This window comes from Nerophis ophidion, linkage group LG02 (assembly GCF_033978795.1).
Source record: "Nerophis ophidion isolate RoL-2023_Sa linkage group LG02, RoL_Noph_v1.0, whole genome shotgun sequence".
Lineage (NCBI taxonomy): Eukaryota > Metazoa > Chordata > Actinopteri > Syngnathiformes > Syngnathidae > Nerophis > Nerophis ophidion.
In genome coordinates this window covers 20731271-20752856 of record NC_084612.1, presented here as the reverse complement: position 1 = coordinate 20752856, position 21586 = coordinate 20731271, and the positions used below count along the sequence as shown (strand labels likewise).

At 39.2% G+C, this 21586-nt stretch overlaps 1 protein-coding gene across 1 annotated transcript; it reads left to right on the top strand.

The window, feature by feature from the left end:
• Positions 1–21: 21 nt before the first annotated feature.
• Positions 22–20521, top strand: slc7a9 (solute carrier family 7 member 9). The gene is made up of 13 exons (XM_061922437.1): positions 22–125; positions 303–380; positions 2772–2919; positions 10284–10526; positions 10728–10853; positions 10921–11020; positions 11149–11193; positions 11428–11551; positions 14721–14824; positions 14928–15024; positions 15095–15244; positions 17754–17928; positions 19810–20521. Exons 2-13 carry the CDS (start codon positions 312–314, stop codon positions 19869–19871), a joined length of 1443 nt encoding a protein of 480 aa, XP_061778421.1. The 5' UTR covers positions 22–125; positions 303–311; the 3' UTR covers positions 19872–20521.
• The last annotated feature ends 1065 nt before the right edge of the window (positions 20522–21586 follow it).

Sequence of the window (21586 nt, the reverse complement as noted above, 5' to 3'; positions counted from 1 at the left end):
ATCGGCAAGTGGTGTTCCTCCCCTTCAATATTATCAGGCACCTTCATTCACAAACAGGAAAACCTCCCGCGAGGAGCGACTGGTTTTTACTTGCACAAGGAAATCTTGCTCTTATTCCATTGAATGTAAGTCTTATCTATCTCCATCAATCTAAGGTTACAATATATGAGAACACGGGTTCTGCTTATAAACTTTACAATGCAGTATACTTTTTTTTTTGCAATGATTCATATCTTTTAGAGTTAAACTATAACTTGTTGTGACCCTGAGATGTGCATAATGTCAATTCTCTACACACTTAGCAGACCAAAATGGAAGGAAAAGAGTGGTGCGTCGACATGGACAAGCAGCAGGGGAAGGCCACTGTGCTTCAAAAGGAGGTGAGTGCCATTATTGGAATGTAAAACAACATGCCCTATGTGAACATTGCTGTCAATGTACATGAAAATGATTTTTATGTAAAGATATTTTGTATAATGTGTATACAAAAAAGGTAGACCTCAACAAGTGAACTGGATGAGTCGTCATCCAGCCATGTTTTTTTTTGTAATTACATCCATAGAAAGGGAAATTTAGGTTGTTGAAACAAGCAGTACAATATGGCCAAAACAAACAGAGAGATGCTGTAATTGTATTTATTATACAGTGCATTCGGAAAGTATTCACAGCGCTTCACTTCTTCCACATTTTTTTATGTTACACCATTACTACAAAATGGATTACACTAATTTTTGTCTTCAAAACAATACTCCATGTGAAATTTATTTTTGTAATTTCTGCACAATTAATAAAATAAAGTAGAAAAACACATTTGTTGATGCACCTTAGGCAGCCGTTACAGCTGCCTAAGGCAGTTTCGCCCATTTCTCTTTGCGGTACCTCTCAAGCTCCTTCAGATTGGATAGTTGGTTATGTCTCTGTACATTGCTGCTTTCATCTTTCTCTCTATCCTAACAAGTCTGCTAGTTCTTGCCGCTGAAAACCATTCCCCACAGCATGATGCTGCCATCGTCATGCTTCACTGCAGGGATGGTATTGGCCTGGTGATGAATGGTGCCTGGTTTTCTCCAAACATGATTCCTGACATTCACGCCAAAGAGTTTAATCTTTGTCTCATCAGACCAGATCATTTTGTTGCTCATGGTCTGAGAGTCTTTCAGGTGCATTTTGGCAAACCTTTTACCAAGTAATGGCTTCCGTCTGGCCACTCGACCATACAGGCCTGATTGGTGATTTGCTGTAGAGATGGTTGTTCTTCTAGGTTCTCCTCTCTCCACAGAGGAATGCTGTAGCTCTGACAGAGTGACCATCGGGTTCTTGGTCACCTCCCTGACTAAACTAAGATGAATGCAGATAAAGTACAGAGACATCCTGAATAAAAAACAATGCTTCCCATTCAATCTGATTGGAGCTTGAGAGGTGCTGCAAAGAGGAATGGGCAAAAAAAAAAAAAAAAGTGTGAAATTGTCCAAAGATAGGTGTGCCAAGCTTGTGGCATTGTATTCAAAAAGACTTGAGGTTGTAATTGCTGCCAATAGTGCATCATCAAAGTATTGAGCAAATGCTGTTAATAATTATGTACATGCAGGTTTTTTTTCTGTTTATTTTAATAAATTCGAAAAAAAATAAATAATAAATTGCCATCATGGAGTATTGCCTGTAGAATTCTGAGGACAAAAATTGATTAATGCCATTTTGGAATAATGCTGTAACATAACAAAATATCAAAAAGTGAAGCGTCATGAATACTTTCCGGATGCTCTGTATGTAATTTACCTGTACCATAAATAGGACAGAAGCAGCTATTAAATTAATATGAGGCTGTTATTTTCGACATTTGAAAACTAATTAAATACAAATATTTCTTTAAAATAATAATTTGGAGTGCACGAGAAAGTGGGATGAAATAATCAGCTCCCTTTAACCACGTGGTAAGTATATTGTACGGCAAGCATCGATCGGAACAAGGTTTCCCTCCAAGTCCCACATCATGCTATCGTCTGGATTGCATCGGATGGTTTCAGCCTCCATCGCTCGGAATACCCTCCATGTGCCTTCGTTGAAGGTCTCCTCATGGTTGCCCGACGCGAAGGACCTTTTCTTTCTTGCTGGGACTCTACTGTTACGACTGGTTGGCATAGTGATGCCAAATTGGTCCCTTCGTGGATGCGTCGGCATGAACACAGCAACGGTAGGTTTAAATGATTTATTACACTTAACAAAAACAGACTATGAACAAAAACACTGGAGCTAACAGACAAAAATAAACCAAGGGCGCTAGCATGAAAGCTAGGAATACAAAATACAAAAACTATACTTGGCACGAAGCACACAAAAGAGTAAACAAAAACATTCAGCATGAAAGCTGGAATATCAAGTGGCTTAGCGTAAGAGCTAGCGAGAAAATACATACGGTTAGTAGACAGTCGTGAATGTTGCTCGAAGGCAAATTAGAGTCCCAGAAAGAATAACGAAAAGGGACGGGCTTAAATAGGGGAGTAATCAAAAAGTGACAGGTGTGCAGAAACCGTGATTGGCAGGTGGGATCAATGAGGAACCATGGTGACTGACTAAACAGGAAGTAAGAGTGTAGAACAAGAGTGATACAACAACTGGAAGTATAAACCATATGTGGTGATCCAAGTAGCGGATCGCAACAATTGGCACAATTTCAGTAATACAGTACAGAAAAAAAGAACAATCCTCTCAAACATAGGATGAACGGACCGTGGCCTCAGACTTTTCAACCCTCTTCACTTCTGCTCTTGCAGTTGGGCCTGTTAAGCGCCGTCTGTTTGATTGTGGGCACCATGATCGGCTCAGGCATCTTCATCTCTCCCAAAGCGGTGCTGCTCTACTCTGGAGGTGTGGGCCCCTGCCTTCTCATCTGGGCTGCCTGTGGAGTGTTATCCATTATGGGTGGGTGAAACACAGACAGACCCTCATACTTCAAATATAAACATCAATTATACTGTATAATGTTTTATTATAGAATATCATAATTACCTCCGGCACGGTGGAAGAGGGGTTAGTGTGTCTGAGTCGTCCTGGGTTCAATCCCGGGTTCGGGATCTTTCTGTGTGGAGTTTGCATGTTCTCCCCGTGACTGCGTGGGTTCCCTCCGGGTACTACGGCTTCCTGCATCCTCCAAAGACATGCACCTGGGGATAGGTTGATTGGCAACTTTAAATGGTCCATAGTGTGTGAATGTGAGTGTGAATGTTGTCTGTCTATCTGTGTTGGCCCTGCGGTGAGGAGGCGACTTGTCCAGGGTGTACACCGGCTTCCGCCCAATTGTAGCTGAGATAGGCATCAACGCCCCCCTAACCCCAAAGGGAATAAGCAGTAGAAAATGGATTGATGGATGGATGGATGGACCTCCGGCTTGAGGTTATGAGTTAGCTGGCATCTGTTAGTTGGTTAGTTAATTACTTAGCAAGCAACATAACTCAAAAAGTTATGGCCATATTTTGATCAAACTTTCAGGACATGTCAGAAATGAGATAAGATACAAGTGATTATATTTTGGGGGTTATTTGGATCATTTATATTAAGTTACTTTACATTAACTTCTCTTTGTGTGTATACTAGCGGCCCTGGCACCACCTCCACCTAAAGAGACAAAGAAAAGAGCGTGGTTGACTGACAAAGGGTTCCCTTCGTTTATTTAATCCCGCCATAGAACAAACGTGCCCATGGATGGTGACCCAGAATAAAACCTCTTGAAGCGTTTTTTAGGCAACACTCAAACAAAACAAACACACCAAACTTGGTAATTTCAATCATCCTTCAATACACTGGAGTTTGTTGTTCTGTTAGGTAACAACATAGCTCAAAAAATGTTATGGGCAATTTTGATTAAACTTTTAGGAAATGCCATATATGAGAAAGGAAGAAGTGATATGATTTTTGAGGCGCTCGATAATACTGTCTGGATTCAGGATTTTTTTTAAATGGATTCTTTCTTTTTGGTAGATAGGGCCTGGCAGAGGTCCTCACTCTCAGAGTACTTTTGTAGTCTCTCTAGTGCAGGGGTCAGCAACTTGCGGCTCCGGAGCCGCATGCGGCTCTTAACCACTCTGATGTGGCTCAGCCGCATGCTTGCCGACCGGCCGGAGAAGTCCGGTAGATTTTCAAATTTCAGTGTCTCTATCAGAGATCTCTCAGGTAAACATTTTTCGATTTTCACCCAGACACCAACTTTGAGGACGTGCCGTGATGATATTGCCTCTAATACCCTTTCAACATGTCATCGCGCCAGGATTTTCACCATGCTATATGCGTGCCGGCCGGCCGGTCACATTTTGGATGCGACCTCTATCTGAACGCTTACGCTGCTGCAAGGCATACTTGATCAACAGCCATACAGGTCACACTGAGGGTTGTGATATAAACAACTTTAAGACTCTTACCAATATGCGCCACAATGTGAACCCACACCAAACAAGAATGACGAACAGATTTTGGGAGAACATCCTCACTATAACGCAACATAAACACGACAGAACAAATACCCAGAATCCCATATATCCCTGACTCTTCCGTGCAACATTACACACCCCGCTCCTCCAACCCCGCCCACCTCAACCAACGAAAGGAGGGGTAGGGGTGGGGGGGGGGGTGGTTGGGTTGGTGGTAGCTGGGTGTATAATGTAGCTCGGAAGAGTCAGGGATACATGGGATTCTGGGTATTTGTTCTGTCGTGTTTATGTTGTGTTGTAGTGAGGATGTTCTCCCGAAATGTGTTTGTCATTTTTGTTTGGTGTGGGTTCACAGTGTGGCGCATATTAGTAGTGAAGTGAATTATATTTATATAGCGCTTTTCTCAAAGTGACTCAAAGTGCTTTACATTGTGAAACCCAATATCTAAGTTACATTTTTTAAACCAGTGTGGGTGGCACTGGGAGCAGGTGGGTAAAGTGTCTTGCCCAAGGACACAACAGCAGTGACTAGGATGGCAGAAGCGGGGATCGAACCTGCAACCCTCAAGTTGCTGGCACGGCCGCTCTACCAACCGAGCTATACCACCAGTTAGAGCGCTAAAGTTGTTTAAATGGCCACCCTCAGTGTGACCTGTATTGCTGTTGAATAAGGATGCCTTGCAGTCTCTTACGTGTGTCTGCAATAGCCTCGTCAAACAATTAATTGGGCTGGCAAGCTCTTTGTACAAGCTGTAGAGGGCGCTAGCGGTAGTGCCATCATTGTGCGCCCTTATTATTGTTCATTGGGTGAACACAAGCATACATTCGAGAGAATAATTACTCTGAAATTCGGTAGTCTCCTGGGAAAATTGGGAGGGTGGGCAGGTGTGACGCTGTTAAGCGGCATTTATACAAAATTCGCGTGCTGCACTAACATTACATTTTCATATTAAGGTGCGGGTCGCGTGTCTGAGACCCCTGGTTTATACATAGCACAAAGCAAAAAAAAAAAACTCTGTATGCAGTATTATTTCATTATTAATTTCAAAAGAGTTGTGTGGCTCCTCTTGTTTTCTTTACTTTGTGAAACGGGTCAAAATGGCTCTTTGAGTGGTAAAAGTTGCCGACCCCTGCTCTATTGGGACCTTCAAAGGTAAACATAATCCCTTCTGTGAGGTTGGTTGTCACGTTCAAGTTGTAATTCAGTTCTACTTTCCTATAGGAACTATTCAAAGATAATTATTTTGTTACAGGGTGAATTGTCACAATCATAAAACCCTCTTTAACTGTCCAATGTTTAAAGTCTCATTTCAACTCTATGAGAAGCTTACCATTGTATAATAGAACGAAATAAAACTAAGATCAGCTAAAACTACCCTGTGGTAATTATTGGCGTAGAGTACAGTAGTTTTTTTTTACATAGAAAAACTCAACCTTTGAAAACGACTGACAGACACATAATGGATGGAGAACAAGATAGTGTTTGTATACTGATACTGTCATCTAATGGTGTTTTGTGGGCAATGCTGGAATAATTAATAAGCGTAATTGCATGCAATTGTATTTTCAACATGCAAAATTAAGTTGTGTTCATAAAAAGACTGTAATAATTGATATTAGGAACTCCCGCTGTGATGAAACGGGTGATTTAGGTTTCATCCATCCATCCATTTACTACCGCTTATTTGCTTTGGGGTCGCTGGTGCCTAGCTCAGCTACAATCGGGCGGTAGGCGGCGTACACCCTGGACAAGTTGCCACCAGTTGCAGGACCAACACAGATAGACAGACAACATTCACACTCACATTCACACACTAGGGCCAATTTAGTCTTGCCAATCAACCTATCCCCAGGTGCATGTCTTTGGAAGTGGGAGGAATTGAACCCAGGACTACTCAGGACCTTCATATTGTGAGGCAGACTAACCCCTCTTACACCGTGCTGTCCTGATTTAGGTTTGCGAATCTTATTTAAAAAATGTGTTTGAGGTTTCTCTGCTGGGTTACTAAACGTTAGCCAAACTACCAGTACATTTATATTTAAAACATTGAATAGTAGCAAGATAATGCTAATTAGGTGGTTACATGGGAATAATCAAATAATAATCCTAAAAATAAAGTGAATAACAGAGAGCCTCTTGCCACAGATGACAAAATTTTTTTTGCACAAAAATGTGGGTTCCTTCCATTTTAAATCCATTCTTGGGCATCACCATACTTTTCCTTACAGTAAATGCTGATCCATGGTTCTAGGGTTATCATCACACATTTCCTCCTGCCCATTTGGATGTGCATTACAAAAGGGCAGAAGGAATAGAAACACACAGAAAGCCACATTAATTATAAAGGTTTCTTTTCAACTTTGTCCGAGTTAGACATCAAGGTTACAACATTGATGAAGGAAAAAACAAACAAACAAACACAGGAATGCCTTTATGATAACAACCTAATCCAAGGTCACATGTAAGGAGTCGGACAAACATAAAATACTACACAAAAGCTGCATTGAACAACAATGGACAAACTGGATCGGATATGTACACTGCTACACTATTACCGGAAATTGTCACATAATGCAGGCAACCAAGAATAAATGATGTGCAAGATGAAATAAACTTTGTTGAAAGTAATTTGTGATGCAGCTTTTGTATTGGAGCCTAGTGTTGTGCAGGAGTACATCATGTTGAGGCTGATCAAAGTAAATACTAGCAGTAGTTCCCCACTCAAATCCTACTTTGATGCCATACTCTGCTTATCAGTTGCACAAGTGGAGAGTTTAGTGGTTGTAGATGACCTGTTCTCTCACTCCTGGGTCATGGTGTTCCTCATAAAGTGAACACATAGTGCTGGGGTAACAGAAAGTCAGAGTTGATATGAAACTATTTTAAAAGCTGATAAAAGTCATTCGTAACTTTCTTTACCTTTGCTTGATAATTAACAACAAATATAGAAAGCGGCAGCGGAGTGTCTAAATAATTGTGCTACCATCGACTAATACAACCTCTGAAAATTTAGAATCAACACACATTGAGGATGGTCAATCTGTTGTTTAATTTTGTAGAGAAAATAGGTCAAGAGGCTTAAATGTGGTAGTCAGTACCAGTATATATTTTTTAGAACAGAGTAAAAAAATGGAATCACTTAATTTTGAGGAAAAAAATATGAAATCGTTAAAAGCAAACAATTGAAAACACATAGTAGTTTGTTGCATCACCTGTTTTTTAAGCAGCATGCCATCTCTGAGGCATGGACTTAACCAGTGACAATCTTGCTTTAACTTTCACTGATTGCTCTTGTCAGAACAGTTTTGTTGGTTGTAGCCTTGTCATGGACCATTTTCTTCAATTTCTACCACAGATCTTCAGTTGGATTGACATCCGGACTTTTTGCACACCATGACATTGACCTTATGTATTTTTCTTCAAAGAAAAATTCCACAGTTTTTGCTCTCTGGCAAGACACATTATCATATTGAGAAATGGTGTCATCATCCCCAAACATCCTTTCTATTGTTGGAATAAGAAGTGTCCAAAATGTCAATTTAAATCTGTGTATTTAATGGCAGCCATTTCTACAATGCAGCCCCATATCATCAATAACTGTGGAAATTTTCTTCAGGTAGTCATCTTCAAAAATCCCAATGGAACGACAGTAAGCAAAAGTTCCAGCATTATCACTTTTGCAGATTCATCACTAAATAAGACTTTCATCCAGTCATCCATAGTCCACGATAGATTTTCCTTAGCCCATTGTAACCTTGTGTTTTTCTGTTTAGGTGAATCCTAAATTACATCATGTTTAGGTGGAAAGATATACTTTTGTTTATTTCTCTGCATTTCAATCCATTTTCCTTCAGGTAGTTTCTTACAGTTCAGTCACAGACGGTGACCCCAGTTTTCGCCCATTTGTTCTTCATTTGTTTGGCTGTGCATTTTCTCTTGTCAAGTCACATCCAAATTTTCTGTCTTGACGCTTTCATGTTTTCCTTAGTCTACCAGAATTATTGCCTTTTATTATCTTCCTGCATGTTTTTGACTGTGAACAACCAACATCTTTTGCAACATTGCTTGACGGTTTACCTTTTTGAAGAAGTTTGATAATCCTCTACTTTGTTTCAATTGGCATATCTGGTGTTGGGGCTTCACGGTGGCAGAGGGGTTAGTGCGTCTGCCTTACAATACAAAAGTCCTGAGTAGTCCTGGGTTAGAGCCAGGGCTCGGGATCTTTCTGTGTGGAGTTTGCATGTTCTCCCCGTGACTGCGTGGGTTCCCTCCGGGTACTCCGGCTTCCTCCCACTTCCAAAGACATGCACCTGGGGATAGGTTGATTGGCAACACTAAATTGGCCCTAGTGTGTGAACGTAAGTGTGAATGTTGTGTGAATGTTGTCTGTCTCTCTGTGTTGGCCCTTCAATGAGGTGGCGACTTGTCCAGGGTGTACGCTGCCTTCCGCTCGATTGTAGCTGAGATAGGCCTCAGCGCCCCCCGCGACCCCAAAGGGAATAAGCGGTAGAAAATGAATGGATGGATATCTGGTGTTGAGGCCATGATTCATGCCAGTCCACATGATGCAACAGTTCTTTATGGTGTGAACACTCTTTTTTTAACTGTTGACCCAGGAAAAGATTGAATTAATTATTTTGAAGCGACAATAGTTTTGTGTCACACTGTCATGACTGTTTTCTCTATACAGTTAAACGACTGAATAAACATCCTCCAAGTCTGGTGGTTTTATTTTCCATGGGTTGAAGATATGGTTGTGCATGTTTTCAGAGGTGTAATGGTTTTGAGGGGGGAACAATCTGACAAAAATAATAGACCTAATGTTGGAAGGGGCAAAATTAGGAGGCAGTGTGCAGTGGGGCCAGGAGGGAAAGCTGTGGCAAGTGAAGATGTTTACAGTTTTAACTGTAGAAGAAGAAATAGGGAGTGCAGGTTGTCATACGTTGTGTGACACTGCTGGAGGTTGACTGTGTATATATATTATATACAGTGGGGCAAAAAAGTATTTAGTCAGCCACCGATTGTGTAATTTCTCCCACTTAAAATAGTGACAGAGGTCTGTAATTTTCATCATAGGTACACTTCAACTGTGAGAGACAGAATGTGAAAAAAAATCCAGGAATTCACATTGTAGGAATTTTAAATAATTTATTTGTAAATTATGGTGGAAAATAAGTATTTGGTCAACCATTCAAAGCTCTCACTGATGGAAGGAGGTTTTGGCTCAAAATCTCACGATACATGGCCTCATTCATTCTTTCCTTAACACGGATCAATCGTCCTGTCCCCTTAGCAGAAAAACAGCCCCAAAGCATGATGTTTCCACCCCCATGCTTCACAGTAGGTATGGTGTTCTTGGGATGCAACTCAGTATTCTTCTTCCTCCAAACACGACGAGTTGAGTTTATACCAAAATGGATACATGGATGATACAGCAGAGGATTGGAAGAATGTCATGTGGTCAGATGAAACCAAAATAGAACTTTTTAGTATACATATATATATGTATATATATATATATATATATATATATATATATATATATATATATATATATATATATATATATATATATATATATATATATATATATATATATGTATATCATACTTTCTGAATATGCCCTAGTTTGGAGAGGATGTCCTTTTAGATGCAAATGAAACCCATGCCCCACCCCAGGGACAACATTTGGATTTCCAATGTGGGGGCTTGTGGACAGGGCATGTGGTTTGAAGGGATTAAATGCATGTTTTGGATGAAATAATTAACTTTACTCTTATTTATCCACAGGAAAAAAGGCTGATACTTAAACTGCACATTTGCAAGCATCATTTTTATCTTGGATTTATTGTGCTAAACAGGAGCCTTGTGCTATGCGGAGCTGGGCACCATGATCCCTAAATCTGGAGGAGAGCATTCTTATCTGATGGAGGCCTTAGGCTCCCCGTTGGCATACCTTTACTCCTGGACCACAGTGATGGTGTTGAAGCCCTCTTCCTTTGCTATCATCACACTGAGCTTTGGCGAGTATGCCTCAGCTCCCTTCTATTCAGGCTGCAGCCCTCCTATCATTGTCACCAAGTCTCTGTCTGCTGCAGCCATAGGTAACCCCTAATGCAATATCTTCTCACCTGCTATCTTGATATTCACTATGTAGAATCGTGGGTTTCAGAGGTTTTAGCATGTCAAAGCATAAAGGACTATGTCGAGGGTCAAGAAAGAGTGCAATCCATTTAGCGTGTCTGTCTTCATGTATATAGCATGCTGTAGTTGTGCAAACATTAACTTTCATGTTTCTTTTTCAGTTTTCATTGTCACCATTAACTGTTTGAGTGTCAAACTAGCAAGTTATGTGCAGAACTTCTTCACGGCAGCCAAATTGTTCATCATTGTCATCATAGTGGGAGCTGGTATAGTTCTCTTGGCACAAGGTAATAGTAACATTAAAATGGGCTCCTTTTATCTACATAACAATAACATTTATCTATTTGTATGCAGGAAATACAGAGACCTTGTCAAACGCATTTGACAACAAGCCAGTGTCTGTTGGGGCAATTGGACTTGCCTTTTATAATGGACTCTGGGCCTATGATGGGTGGTAAATACATGTTTACAATAAATAAAACTCTTCTAATGTGTCAATGAATACACATTACATCAATCATTTGTATAAAATGACAGCCTTTTAAAGTGTGATGCCTTGTTTACGATTCACAACATTCTCAGGAGTCAACTGAATTTCATCACAGAGGAGCTGAAAAACCCATTTAGGTAAGTGGGATATTTTTAAACATTCTGCTTTACACTGAAAATTAGACCTTTAAGTAATATAGCTTGACGTAATTTACACTTAAAAAAGATAGGGTAAACAGGCAATATGAATTAAACCCTCGATCTATTATTGTTGGGGTTTAGTGCATTCTAGAGGCTGTAGCTGTAGATGAAGATCTCCCATTGCCCATTTGAATGAAACTTTTCCAACAGTTTATTTCCCTTTTGTTGCAGGAACCTGCCTTTAGCCATCATCATTGGCATCCCTTTAGTGGCCATCTGCTATGTGATGGTCAACATTGCTTATTTCACTGTCTTGACCACCAATGAATTACTGTCATCTTCAGCCGTAGCTGTGGTAAGAGTCAACAGTTGTTGCATAGTAAATGTCCAGCGTATTGGTCTTAATTTAAGAATGACACTTTAAAAGTGCCTTTTTTGTCTGCAGCTTTAATACTAATGATATGTGTTTCTCTACACCTGTATCTGATGGAGTGTGCCTCCAAGAATCTTGTGTGTACTTGATCCACTTTTAACATACATACATACATATTCAGTTGAATATGCTACAAAGACAACATATGATAAATATTTTATTTTTTTTGCAAATAATCATTAACTTTAGAATTTGATGCCAGCAACACGTGACAAAGATGTTGGGAAAAGTGGCAATAAATACTGATAAAGTTGAGGAATGCTCATAAAACACTTATTTGAAACATCCCACAGGTTTGCAGTATGATTGGGAATGGGTGGGTGCCACAATTGGGTATAAAAACAGCTTCCCAAAAAATGCTCAGTCTTTCACAAGAAAGGATGAGACGAGGTACACCCCTTCGTCCACAACTGCGTGAGCAAATAGTCAACAGTTTAAGAACGTTTCTCAAAGTACCATTGCAAGAAATGTAGGGATTTCAACATCTACGGTCCTTAATATTATCTAAAGGTTTAGAGAATCTGGAGAAATCACTACACGTAAGCGGCATGGCTTGAAACCAACATTGAATGACCGTGACCTTCGAGCCCTCAGACGGCACTGTATCAAAAACCGACATCAATCTCTATAGGATATCACCACATGGGTTCAGGAACACTTCAGAAAACCACTATCACTAAATAGAGTTCTTCGTTACATCTGTAAGTGCAAGCTAAAGCTCTATTATGCAAAGTGAAAGCCATTTATTAACAACATCCAGAAACGCCGCCGGCTTCTCTGGACCTGAGATCATCTAAGATGGACTGATGCAAAGTTGAAAAGTGTTCTGTGGTCTGACGAGTCCACATTTCAAATTATATTTTGGAAATATTTGACATTGTGTCATCCAGACCAAAGGGGAAGCGAACCATCCAGACTGTTATCGACGCAAAGTTCAAAAGCCAGCATCTGTGATGGTATGGGGGTGCATTAGTACCCAAGGCATGGGTAACTTACACATCTGTGAAGGCACCATAATGCTGAAAGGTACGTACAGGTTTTGGAACAACATATGCTGCCATCTAAGAGCCGTCTTTTTCATGGACGCTCCTGCTTATTTCAGCAAGACAATGCCAAGCCACATTCAGCACGTGTTACAGCAGTGTGGCTTCGTAAAAAAAGATTGGAGGTACTTTCCTGGCCCGCCTGCAGTCCAGACCTGTCTCCGATCGAAAATGTGTGGCGCATTATGAAGCGTAAAATACGACAGCGGAGACCCCAGACTGTTGAACGACTGAAGCTCTACATAAAACAAGAATGGGAAAGAATTCCACTTTCAAAGCTTCAACAATTAGTTTCCTCAGTTCCCAAATGTTTATTGAGTGTTGTTAAAAGAAAAGGTGATGTAACACAGTGGTGAAAAGGCCCTTTCCCAACTACTTTAGCACGTGTTGCAGCCATGAATATCTAGGGTAAATTATTATTTTCAAAAAAAATAAAGTTTATGAGTTTAAACATCAAATATGTTGTCTTTGTAGTGCATTCTAGGGACGGCATGGCGCAGTGGTAGAGTGGCTGTGCGCAACCCGGGGGTCCTCTGGTTCAATCCCCACCTAGTACCAACCTCGTCACGTCCGTTGTGTCCAGAGCAAGACACTTCAGCCTTGCTCCTGATGGGTGTTGGTTAGCTCCCTGCATGGCAGCTCCCTTTAATAGTGTGTGAATGTGTGTGTGAATGGGTAAATGTGGAAGTAGTGTCAAAGCGCTTTGAGTACCTTGAGGGTAGAAAAGCGCTATAAAAGTACAACCCATTTATTATATATTATATATATACATATAAAAAAATATAAAAATATTTTAAAAAAATATAAAAGAATATATAAAAAATATTTAAAAAATCATTTGACATATATATATGTATGTATATATATATATATATATATATATATATATATATACGTCAAATGATTTTTTTGTATCAGAATAATCACATTTTGTAATTTGAATTAATTATGATTAATCACAGGTGATTACTCGCTTGCAGCATTAAAATTCGCTTATAAAAATACACCAATATTTGTAGAAATATGCGACTGAAATATCAGAATGTCTTCCAGAACCGTTTTTCCCGTTTTTTTTTTTTTTTAATGCCCGTCATTTATTTGCACAAAACTTGTCAACAGTTTTAAATAAAGTTCTTTCAGGCTGTATTGTCGAATTAAATATTCCAGTGAGTACACCAGTCAGAGTTTTCCTCACTCCTTTTTGTACTGACGTATATATGTATTCAATAGACTGTGTTTAGATGGATCCACATACATATATATATATATATATATATATATATATATATGTATATATATGTATATGTGTATATATATATTTATATGTATATATATATATATATATATATATATATTTATATGCATATGTGTGTGTGTGTATATATATATGTGTGTGTGTGTATATATATATATATATATATGTGTGTGTGTATATATATATGTGTGTATATGTATGTGTGTGTATATATATATATATATACATATATATATATTTATATATATATATATACATATACATCCATGCACACATATACATACACTCTAATTTTCTCCAAGCTTGGTAGACTCATATAGCCATACAGTACAACTGCTTAGTTGGTTTTTGATCATTTACGTTGCCATTAATAAGATTGCCAATGATCAAAATTACAAGTGACAACCATATGGAGTCATACTTCATATCAAAGCCCATGATGATCTGTAATGTTTTGTCATTATACCCAAATATTAACACCTGATGATCAAAAAAGTTAATTTTCCTCCCAGCTTCAAACGGTCACTCATCACCACAACTTATAAAACATACTAATCAGCACAAAAAAAATCTAATTCCATAAATAAATTCTGTTTATGTCATATACAACAAGGGAAAAATACTTGTTAATGCAGATATGATATATCACGTGTGATAACATTGTTTATTACAGCTAAATACCAAGTCATATTTATTGTGTGTTAAACATACTTGGAGAATAAAACTGATTGTGATCCTATGACTTATTTGATATGTATCACTATCTACCACGTTTCTTGCTTGCATTCTTTAGACTTTTGGAAACAAAGTTCTTTACCCCATGTCTTGGATTGTTCCACTTTTCGTTGTCTTCTCTACAATCGGCTCGGCCAACGGAAGCTGCTTCACTGCTGGCAGGTAACGAGGGTGCTCAAATGAAAGAAGATTGGGCTTTAGTGATGTTGATAGGAAGGCTGAAAGCGTCCCAAACTTGTCCCTAACATTTTCTTTTGGTTCTCAGACTGGCCTATGTAAGTGGCAGAGAAGGTCACATGGTAGAAGTGTTGTCTTTCATCAGTTTGAGGCGTCTCACTCCATCCCCAGCAATCATTTTTAACGTGAGTGCTGCACTTTAGCAGTAGTGGTAATGTTTTCCTGTTGTAAAGATAAATATGGTTTCTTCTTCAGGGTTTATTGGCTATTTTTTACATAATTCCAGCCGACATCAACACCCTAATTAACTTCTTCAGCTTTGCTCAGTGGTTCTTCAACGGCCTGACGATATTAACTCTTATTGTCATGCGTTTCACTAGGAAGGAGCTGAAAAGACCAGTCAAGGTGAGGAGTGTTTTGGAAACTGCAATGTTTTGGAAATATTTTATAAACATCCCTAATTATTATCTGAGACAACAACACTTGCTTTCCTTTTTTGTGTGTGTGCTAGATAGTAGAAAACTGCCAGCACAAGGTGGCTAACATTTCAGAAATTGGGGATTTAATCTATTCTGCCTATTAAGCCTTCTGAAAACATTTAAAAAAGCCAACAATGCTCCATTTACATGCTGTGACCTGCAAGGCAGTGGTTCCCAACCTTTTTTCTGTGATGTACCCCCTGTAAACATTTTTTTAATTCAAGTACCCCCTAATCAGAGCAAAGCATTTTTGGTTAAAAAAAAGAGATAAAGAAGTAAAATACAGCACTATGTCATCAGTTTCTGATTTATTAAATTGTATAACAGTGCAAAAATATTGCTCAATTGTAGTGGTCTTTCTTGAACTATTTGGAAAAAAAGATATAAGAATAACTAAAAACTTGTTGAAAAATAAACAAGTGATTCAATTATAAATAAAGATTTCTACACATATAAGTAATCATCAACTTAAAGTGCCCTCTTTGGGGATTGTAATAGAGATCCATCTGGATTTATGAACTTAATTCTAAAAATTTCTTCACAAAAAAAATAAATCTTTAACATCAATATTTATGGAACATGTCCACAAAAAATCTAGTTGTCAACACTGAATATTGCGTTGTTGCATTTATATTTACAGTTTATGAACTTACATTCATATTTTGTTGAAGTATAATTCAATAAATATATGTATAAAACATTTTTGAATTATTGCTATTTTTAGAATATTTTTGAAAAATCTCACGTCCCCCTTGGCATACCTTCAAGTACCCCCAGTGGTACGCGTACCCCCATTTGAGAACCACTGACCCAAGGTATAGCGATATTGTTATTGTAGGAGCTAACACAGAGGAACTACTTTTCTGACGTTGTGACACAACGCCTTGCTAAAACCGAGAGGTAATGTTAGCTACTGGAGATGCTGCTGCTGAATCACTTTTGAGTTTGGAAAAGTTTGAAACGTAGAAATTACAGACGTCAAAAGCATTAAATCTGGAACACCTGAATCAGTAGCTCTTAACTCCACAACATTGCGAAGAATACACTAATTTTCTCCTACCATTTTTCATTTGAGGAGTGAGGATTCTGCTGAATTTATCAGCTAAACACAAGTCATGTGGTGAAAGATACAATCATTCCATGAGTCTCACTGATTGTTTTGTTATCTTCTTATTTTGTTGATAAAACGTTTACTACTCAGCACTGGTGCTACAGGATGGCTTAGTGTTTCACTAGAGCTGGATCTGTTTAGCACCAAGTTTTCAAAACTTGTAGCTCCGCATATCCATCCATCCATCCATCCATTTCCTACCGCTTATTCCCTTTGGGGTCGCGGGGGGCGCTGGTGCCTATCTCAGCTACAATCGGGCGGAAGGCGGGGTACATCCTGGACAAGTCGCCACCTAAAAGCAGACCCTCCGTGTATTCAGGTTCCAGATCAACATTTGTTCCAAAGTATTTGTGGTTAGGGCTCATTAAGTCTGTCAAGATTCGTGGTTGAATTTTTTGATGGATGTAGTGTTTGTTACTATGAACTTTGAAATCGTTGTGCCGAGACAAGAAGTTACGGTAATGCTTGAAATACTGTAAATCTTACATGTTGTCATGAATGTGACTGTTTGTACCTTATAACAAAATGTATACAAAACATGGTTTGAGGTTTTTAAGAGTGCTTTATAGGTGAATCGCCTGCTTAAAAAAAACTATTTAGAACACACAGTAATGGGAAAGACGTGTGTTTTTGTTGCTTTTTTGGATTGTGGATGATGGGCAACGTTCCAAAAAAAAAAAAAATCAGTGTTCCTTTAAGGCTGTTGGTGCTGTTGTGCAAGAACATCCTACTGTATTGACCCGGATGTAAGACAACCCTGAATATAAGATGGACAACCCTGAATATAAGATGAACCCCTCTTTTTCTAGATATGGTTTTGTAAAAGTATTTTTCAAGATTTTTTTAAATAATCAAATAATAATAAATAATAAATTGAATACAAGTAAATTAACAACTCTTTTTTTTCGACAATTTTTTAATGACCTAAATTTAAGGCGATCCCAAATTTAAAGCAACCCAATTTCCAGATGTATTTGGAAAAAAAAATATGAAGACAAACAGTAAGGCATTTTTTTTTTAGATTGAAATAAAAAAACAGGCTATAACACTTCCTATAGGTACTCAGCAGTTGTCAGTTGACTGTGCTTCATTGATCGGCATTATCTTTAAAATTAGCATCACAACTTTCCCTCTGTTTTTTGACCATTTGACCTTTGAGACCTTTTTTTTATCCTTTTTTTCCCTCTGCATTGCGACTTCATCTTTCCACTGTGGTGTGTGAGTGACAGGAAGAAAAGCTTATATGACAAATCGACTTTTACAGACTTTTTCCTTTGAATAAAAATCAGTTTTACTATATATTCTTGTCAATATTTGTCTACAGATTCCGATCATAATAGCAGTCCTAATGGTCTTGGTGTCCTGCTACCTGGTCCTGGCCCCCATCATTGACAGCCCTGACATGGAGTACCTCTACTGTACTCTATTCATCCTTGGTGGGCTCCTTCTTTACTACCCCTTTGTTCACCTGAAGGTCAAGTGGGCACGAAGACTCATGAGTAAGTAAGGAGTTTGCGCATTCTCCGTGTGCTTGTGTGAGTTTTCTCCCACATTCCAAGAACATTCATGTTACATTAATTATCCATCAGTCCATTCATTTTCTTTTGCGTATCCCCAGTCGGGTCATGGGGGCAGCAGCCTAAGCAAAGAAGCCCAGACTTCCTTCTCCCCAGCCACTTCGTCCAGCTCTTTCCGGGGGATCCCAAGGCATTCCCAGGCCAGCTGGGAGACATAGTTTCTTCACAGCGTCCTGGGTCTTCCTTGGGGTCTCTTACTGGTCGGATGCGCCCTAAAAACCTCCCCAGGGAGGCGATCGTGGGGCATCCTGACCAGATGCTTGAACTACCTCAACTGGCTCCTGTCAATGAGGAGGAGCAGCAGCTTTACTCTGAGCTCCTACCGAATGACAATGCTTCTCACCCTATCTTTAAGGAAGAGCCCCGCCACCCGACGGAGGAGACTCATTTCAGCCGTGATCTTGTCCTTTTGGTCATAACCCTAAGCTCATGATCAAAGGTGGGGATAGGGATGTAGATTGAAGGGTTAATTGAGAGCTTTGCCTCCCGGCTCAGCTCCTTCTTCACCACAACGGACCAATGCAGGGTCCGAATCCCTGCAGACGCCCCACCAATCCCCCTGTTGATCTGGCAATCAACTCATTCCCCACTCGTGAAAAAAACTCCAAGGTACTTGATCTCCTCTCCAACTTGGAAATAGCACTTCACCCTTTTCCGGGCTAACCATGGACTCGGACTTGGGAGTGTTGATTTTTTTTAACATTGATTAGAGATTGTAAATTGTCCATATAGGTTTGAATGACAATGTAAAACATGGGTGTCAAACTCTGGCCCGCAGGCCAAAATTGGACCGCCGTGTAATTTATTTTGGCCCCTGAGACAATATAAAATTAACATTACAGCTGGCCCGCCGTTATTACACAGCAGCGATGCCGCTGTAACACCTCAATTTCTCACACTTGCCAATCATCCGGAAAATCAGTGCCCCTCCCGAAATCTCCTGGGGCAAGCATTCTCCCGATTTTTACCCAGACAACAATATTAAGGGCCTTTAGCATTCTCTACAACCTGTCGTCACGTCCGCATTTCCTCCATACAAACAGCGTGCAGGCCCACTCGCACAATATATGCGGCTATTACACACACATAAGTGAATGCAAGGCATACTTGGTCAACAGCCATACAGGTCAAACTGAGGGTGGCCGTATAAACAACTTTAACACTGTTACAAATGTGCGCCACACTGTGAACTCACGCCAAACAAGAATGACAAACACATTTCGGGAGAACATCTGCATTGTAACATAACATAAACACAACAGAACAATTACCCAGAACCCCTTGCAGCACTAACTCTTTGGGGACGCTACAATATATTTTGATATTTACCTCAGAAGGTTGCAAATAGAAAAGAGGCATTACATTTGTATTTATATTTTATTTGATATGCCATTGATATTTTTTAATTATTGTTATTATTATTTGAAACTTGATTTTGCATGTCACTATAAAGTTACTGTATACAAGCCTTGCTTGTTCAATGTTCAATGCAAAACTTGTTTGGGTCCCTATTAAAAGGTTAATTTGTTCAACCTTGTTCAGTTTTAAATTTTGGCCCACTCTGTATTTGAGTTTGACACCCCCGCTGTAAAAAGTTATTTTTCTATTTGCCTTGTAATTGTCTATTTGCCCTGTGATTGACTGGTGACCAGTACAGTGTCACTCAAAGTCAACTGGATTAGACCTCAGCCTAAACATCTGTTTTATAAAGTTGTTCACATTACTATTATTACATCTGAATATAACTGCATTAGTTTAATGCTGAGGTGACTCCTTATGTGTTGATGCTCTGGCACCTCACAGGGCCCATCACCGTGCGTCTCCAGCTCCTGATGGAAGTGGTTCCTCCAGAGAAATGTGAGTGAGAAGAGGCAGAACCAGGCTGACTTCAACTTGACTCCTTCTGTACCAGGATACATTTTCATTTATTCTTAATCCACAATACACTTTGATTATTAGCAAGAATGTGTTTTATTAAATGTGGTTGGAACATGCAGTTCTAAGAAATTACCACTAGATGTCAGTAGAGCATTGTTCAATAGAGATGTTGTTTCTATTAACCTTGTGTTGTCTGAAGTCTATTTTTACTGCAAAGTGTACTGTACATGACATTTAAATAGTGGGTTGCATAGTTATGTTAAAAGTATCATTACTGCATTACACCTACCTCAACTGAGTCCAAATCATCAGAATTCTTTAGTCAATACTATTTCAATCGAATAACTGGTAAAAGCACTGAGCTCTTTCTCCGTGAACAAAAGCCCTGGTCCAGGTCAGGGACGTGCACATGATTATAGAGGGGCAGGGGCTCAAAGTCAGAAAAGGGCAGGACATTTTTTTTTTTTGTTCCTTTACACAATATGGAAATTAATGTAAAATGTAATTTGCTAATAGGAAGCTAACTACTTAGCTGTGTGTCCTTTGTAGGTAAAAGTGATTGCCATTTCTTTTGTGTCAACAAATTATTGTCATAATTAGTTAATTCACAGTATCATAGGGTTGGAAGACATGAAAAGCAACAAAACACTGGTTTATTATCAGGCTATTTATTGTTAAAGATAAACACTTTAATATTGAACATTGAACAGTGCAACATGATCTTCGAAAAAAAAAAATAAATAAATAAATAAATACCCAAATGGAAAAACTTCAATGTGAAAATCTGTCCTTCTTCCTTAAACTTGATGAAAACACCATCAAGTTGTAACTTATGGTCTTTCTCACTTAATGCTCAGACTAAACAACTGAAACGCAATACAACTTTATATCTAAACCTCTACTGTGAGAGAAATGTGATCCGCCGTAAACACTGTGCATTTTATTTTGAAAATTAACCCGGTGTTTTATTTTGTATTTTGTACACTACTTCCTGTCCCGCACGATCCGCTCTGCTCTGTGCGGAATTGATGTGCCGTGCTCAATTGACGCGCCGTGCTCCGACGTCGGGCAAAAACAGAAGCTGACACATTGAATAATAAAATAATACAGCGTTTTTCTGAAATATTACCCATATTAGATGCTGAATAAGTGGATGGCGATTAGACCATAACTCACAGGTTCAAGTTGCTCCACTGTCACGTGTCCTCAGGGGCGCAGTTGGCTCTCTCTCCTCTCTCTCTCACTCACTTACTCGCCCCCTCTCTCTCTCTCTCTCTCTCTCTCTCTCTCTCTGTCGGAAGCGGCAGGCTCAAACAACCCGGTATTACAAGAAAACGTGGAGTTTTTGTACCGCTGTTTTTTTGTTTTGTTTTGTTTTTTTACATTCCTAACAGGAATTTATTAATGTTGTTTAAAGAAAAAAAAACCAAAAAAAAACCACACACACACACACACAGGCAGAGGGCACTTTTTAAGACGAGGCAAAAAAGGGCAGGGGCTCAAGCACCCATGGGGCCCTATGTGTGCACGTGCCAGGTCCAGGTGGATTTGGTACGGAGATTTATCAAGTTTTTAGTGAAATACTATTCTATTACTTAGAATGTTAAATGACTCTTTCTTAAACAACAAACGCCCTAGCTTTTTGTATGAGGCCCATATATGTATTACACTAAAAAAGGGAAACACATCCACTTGATCCTGC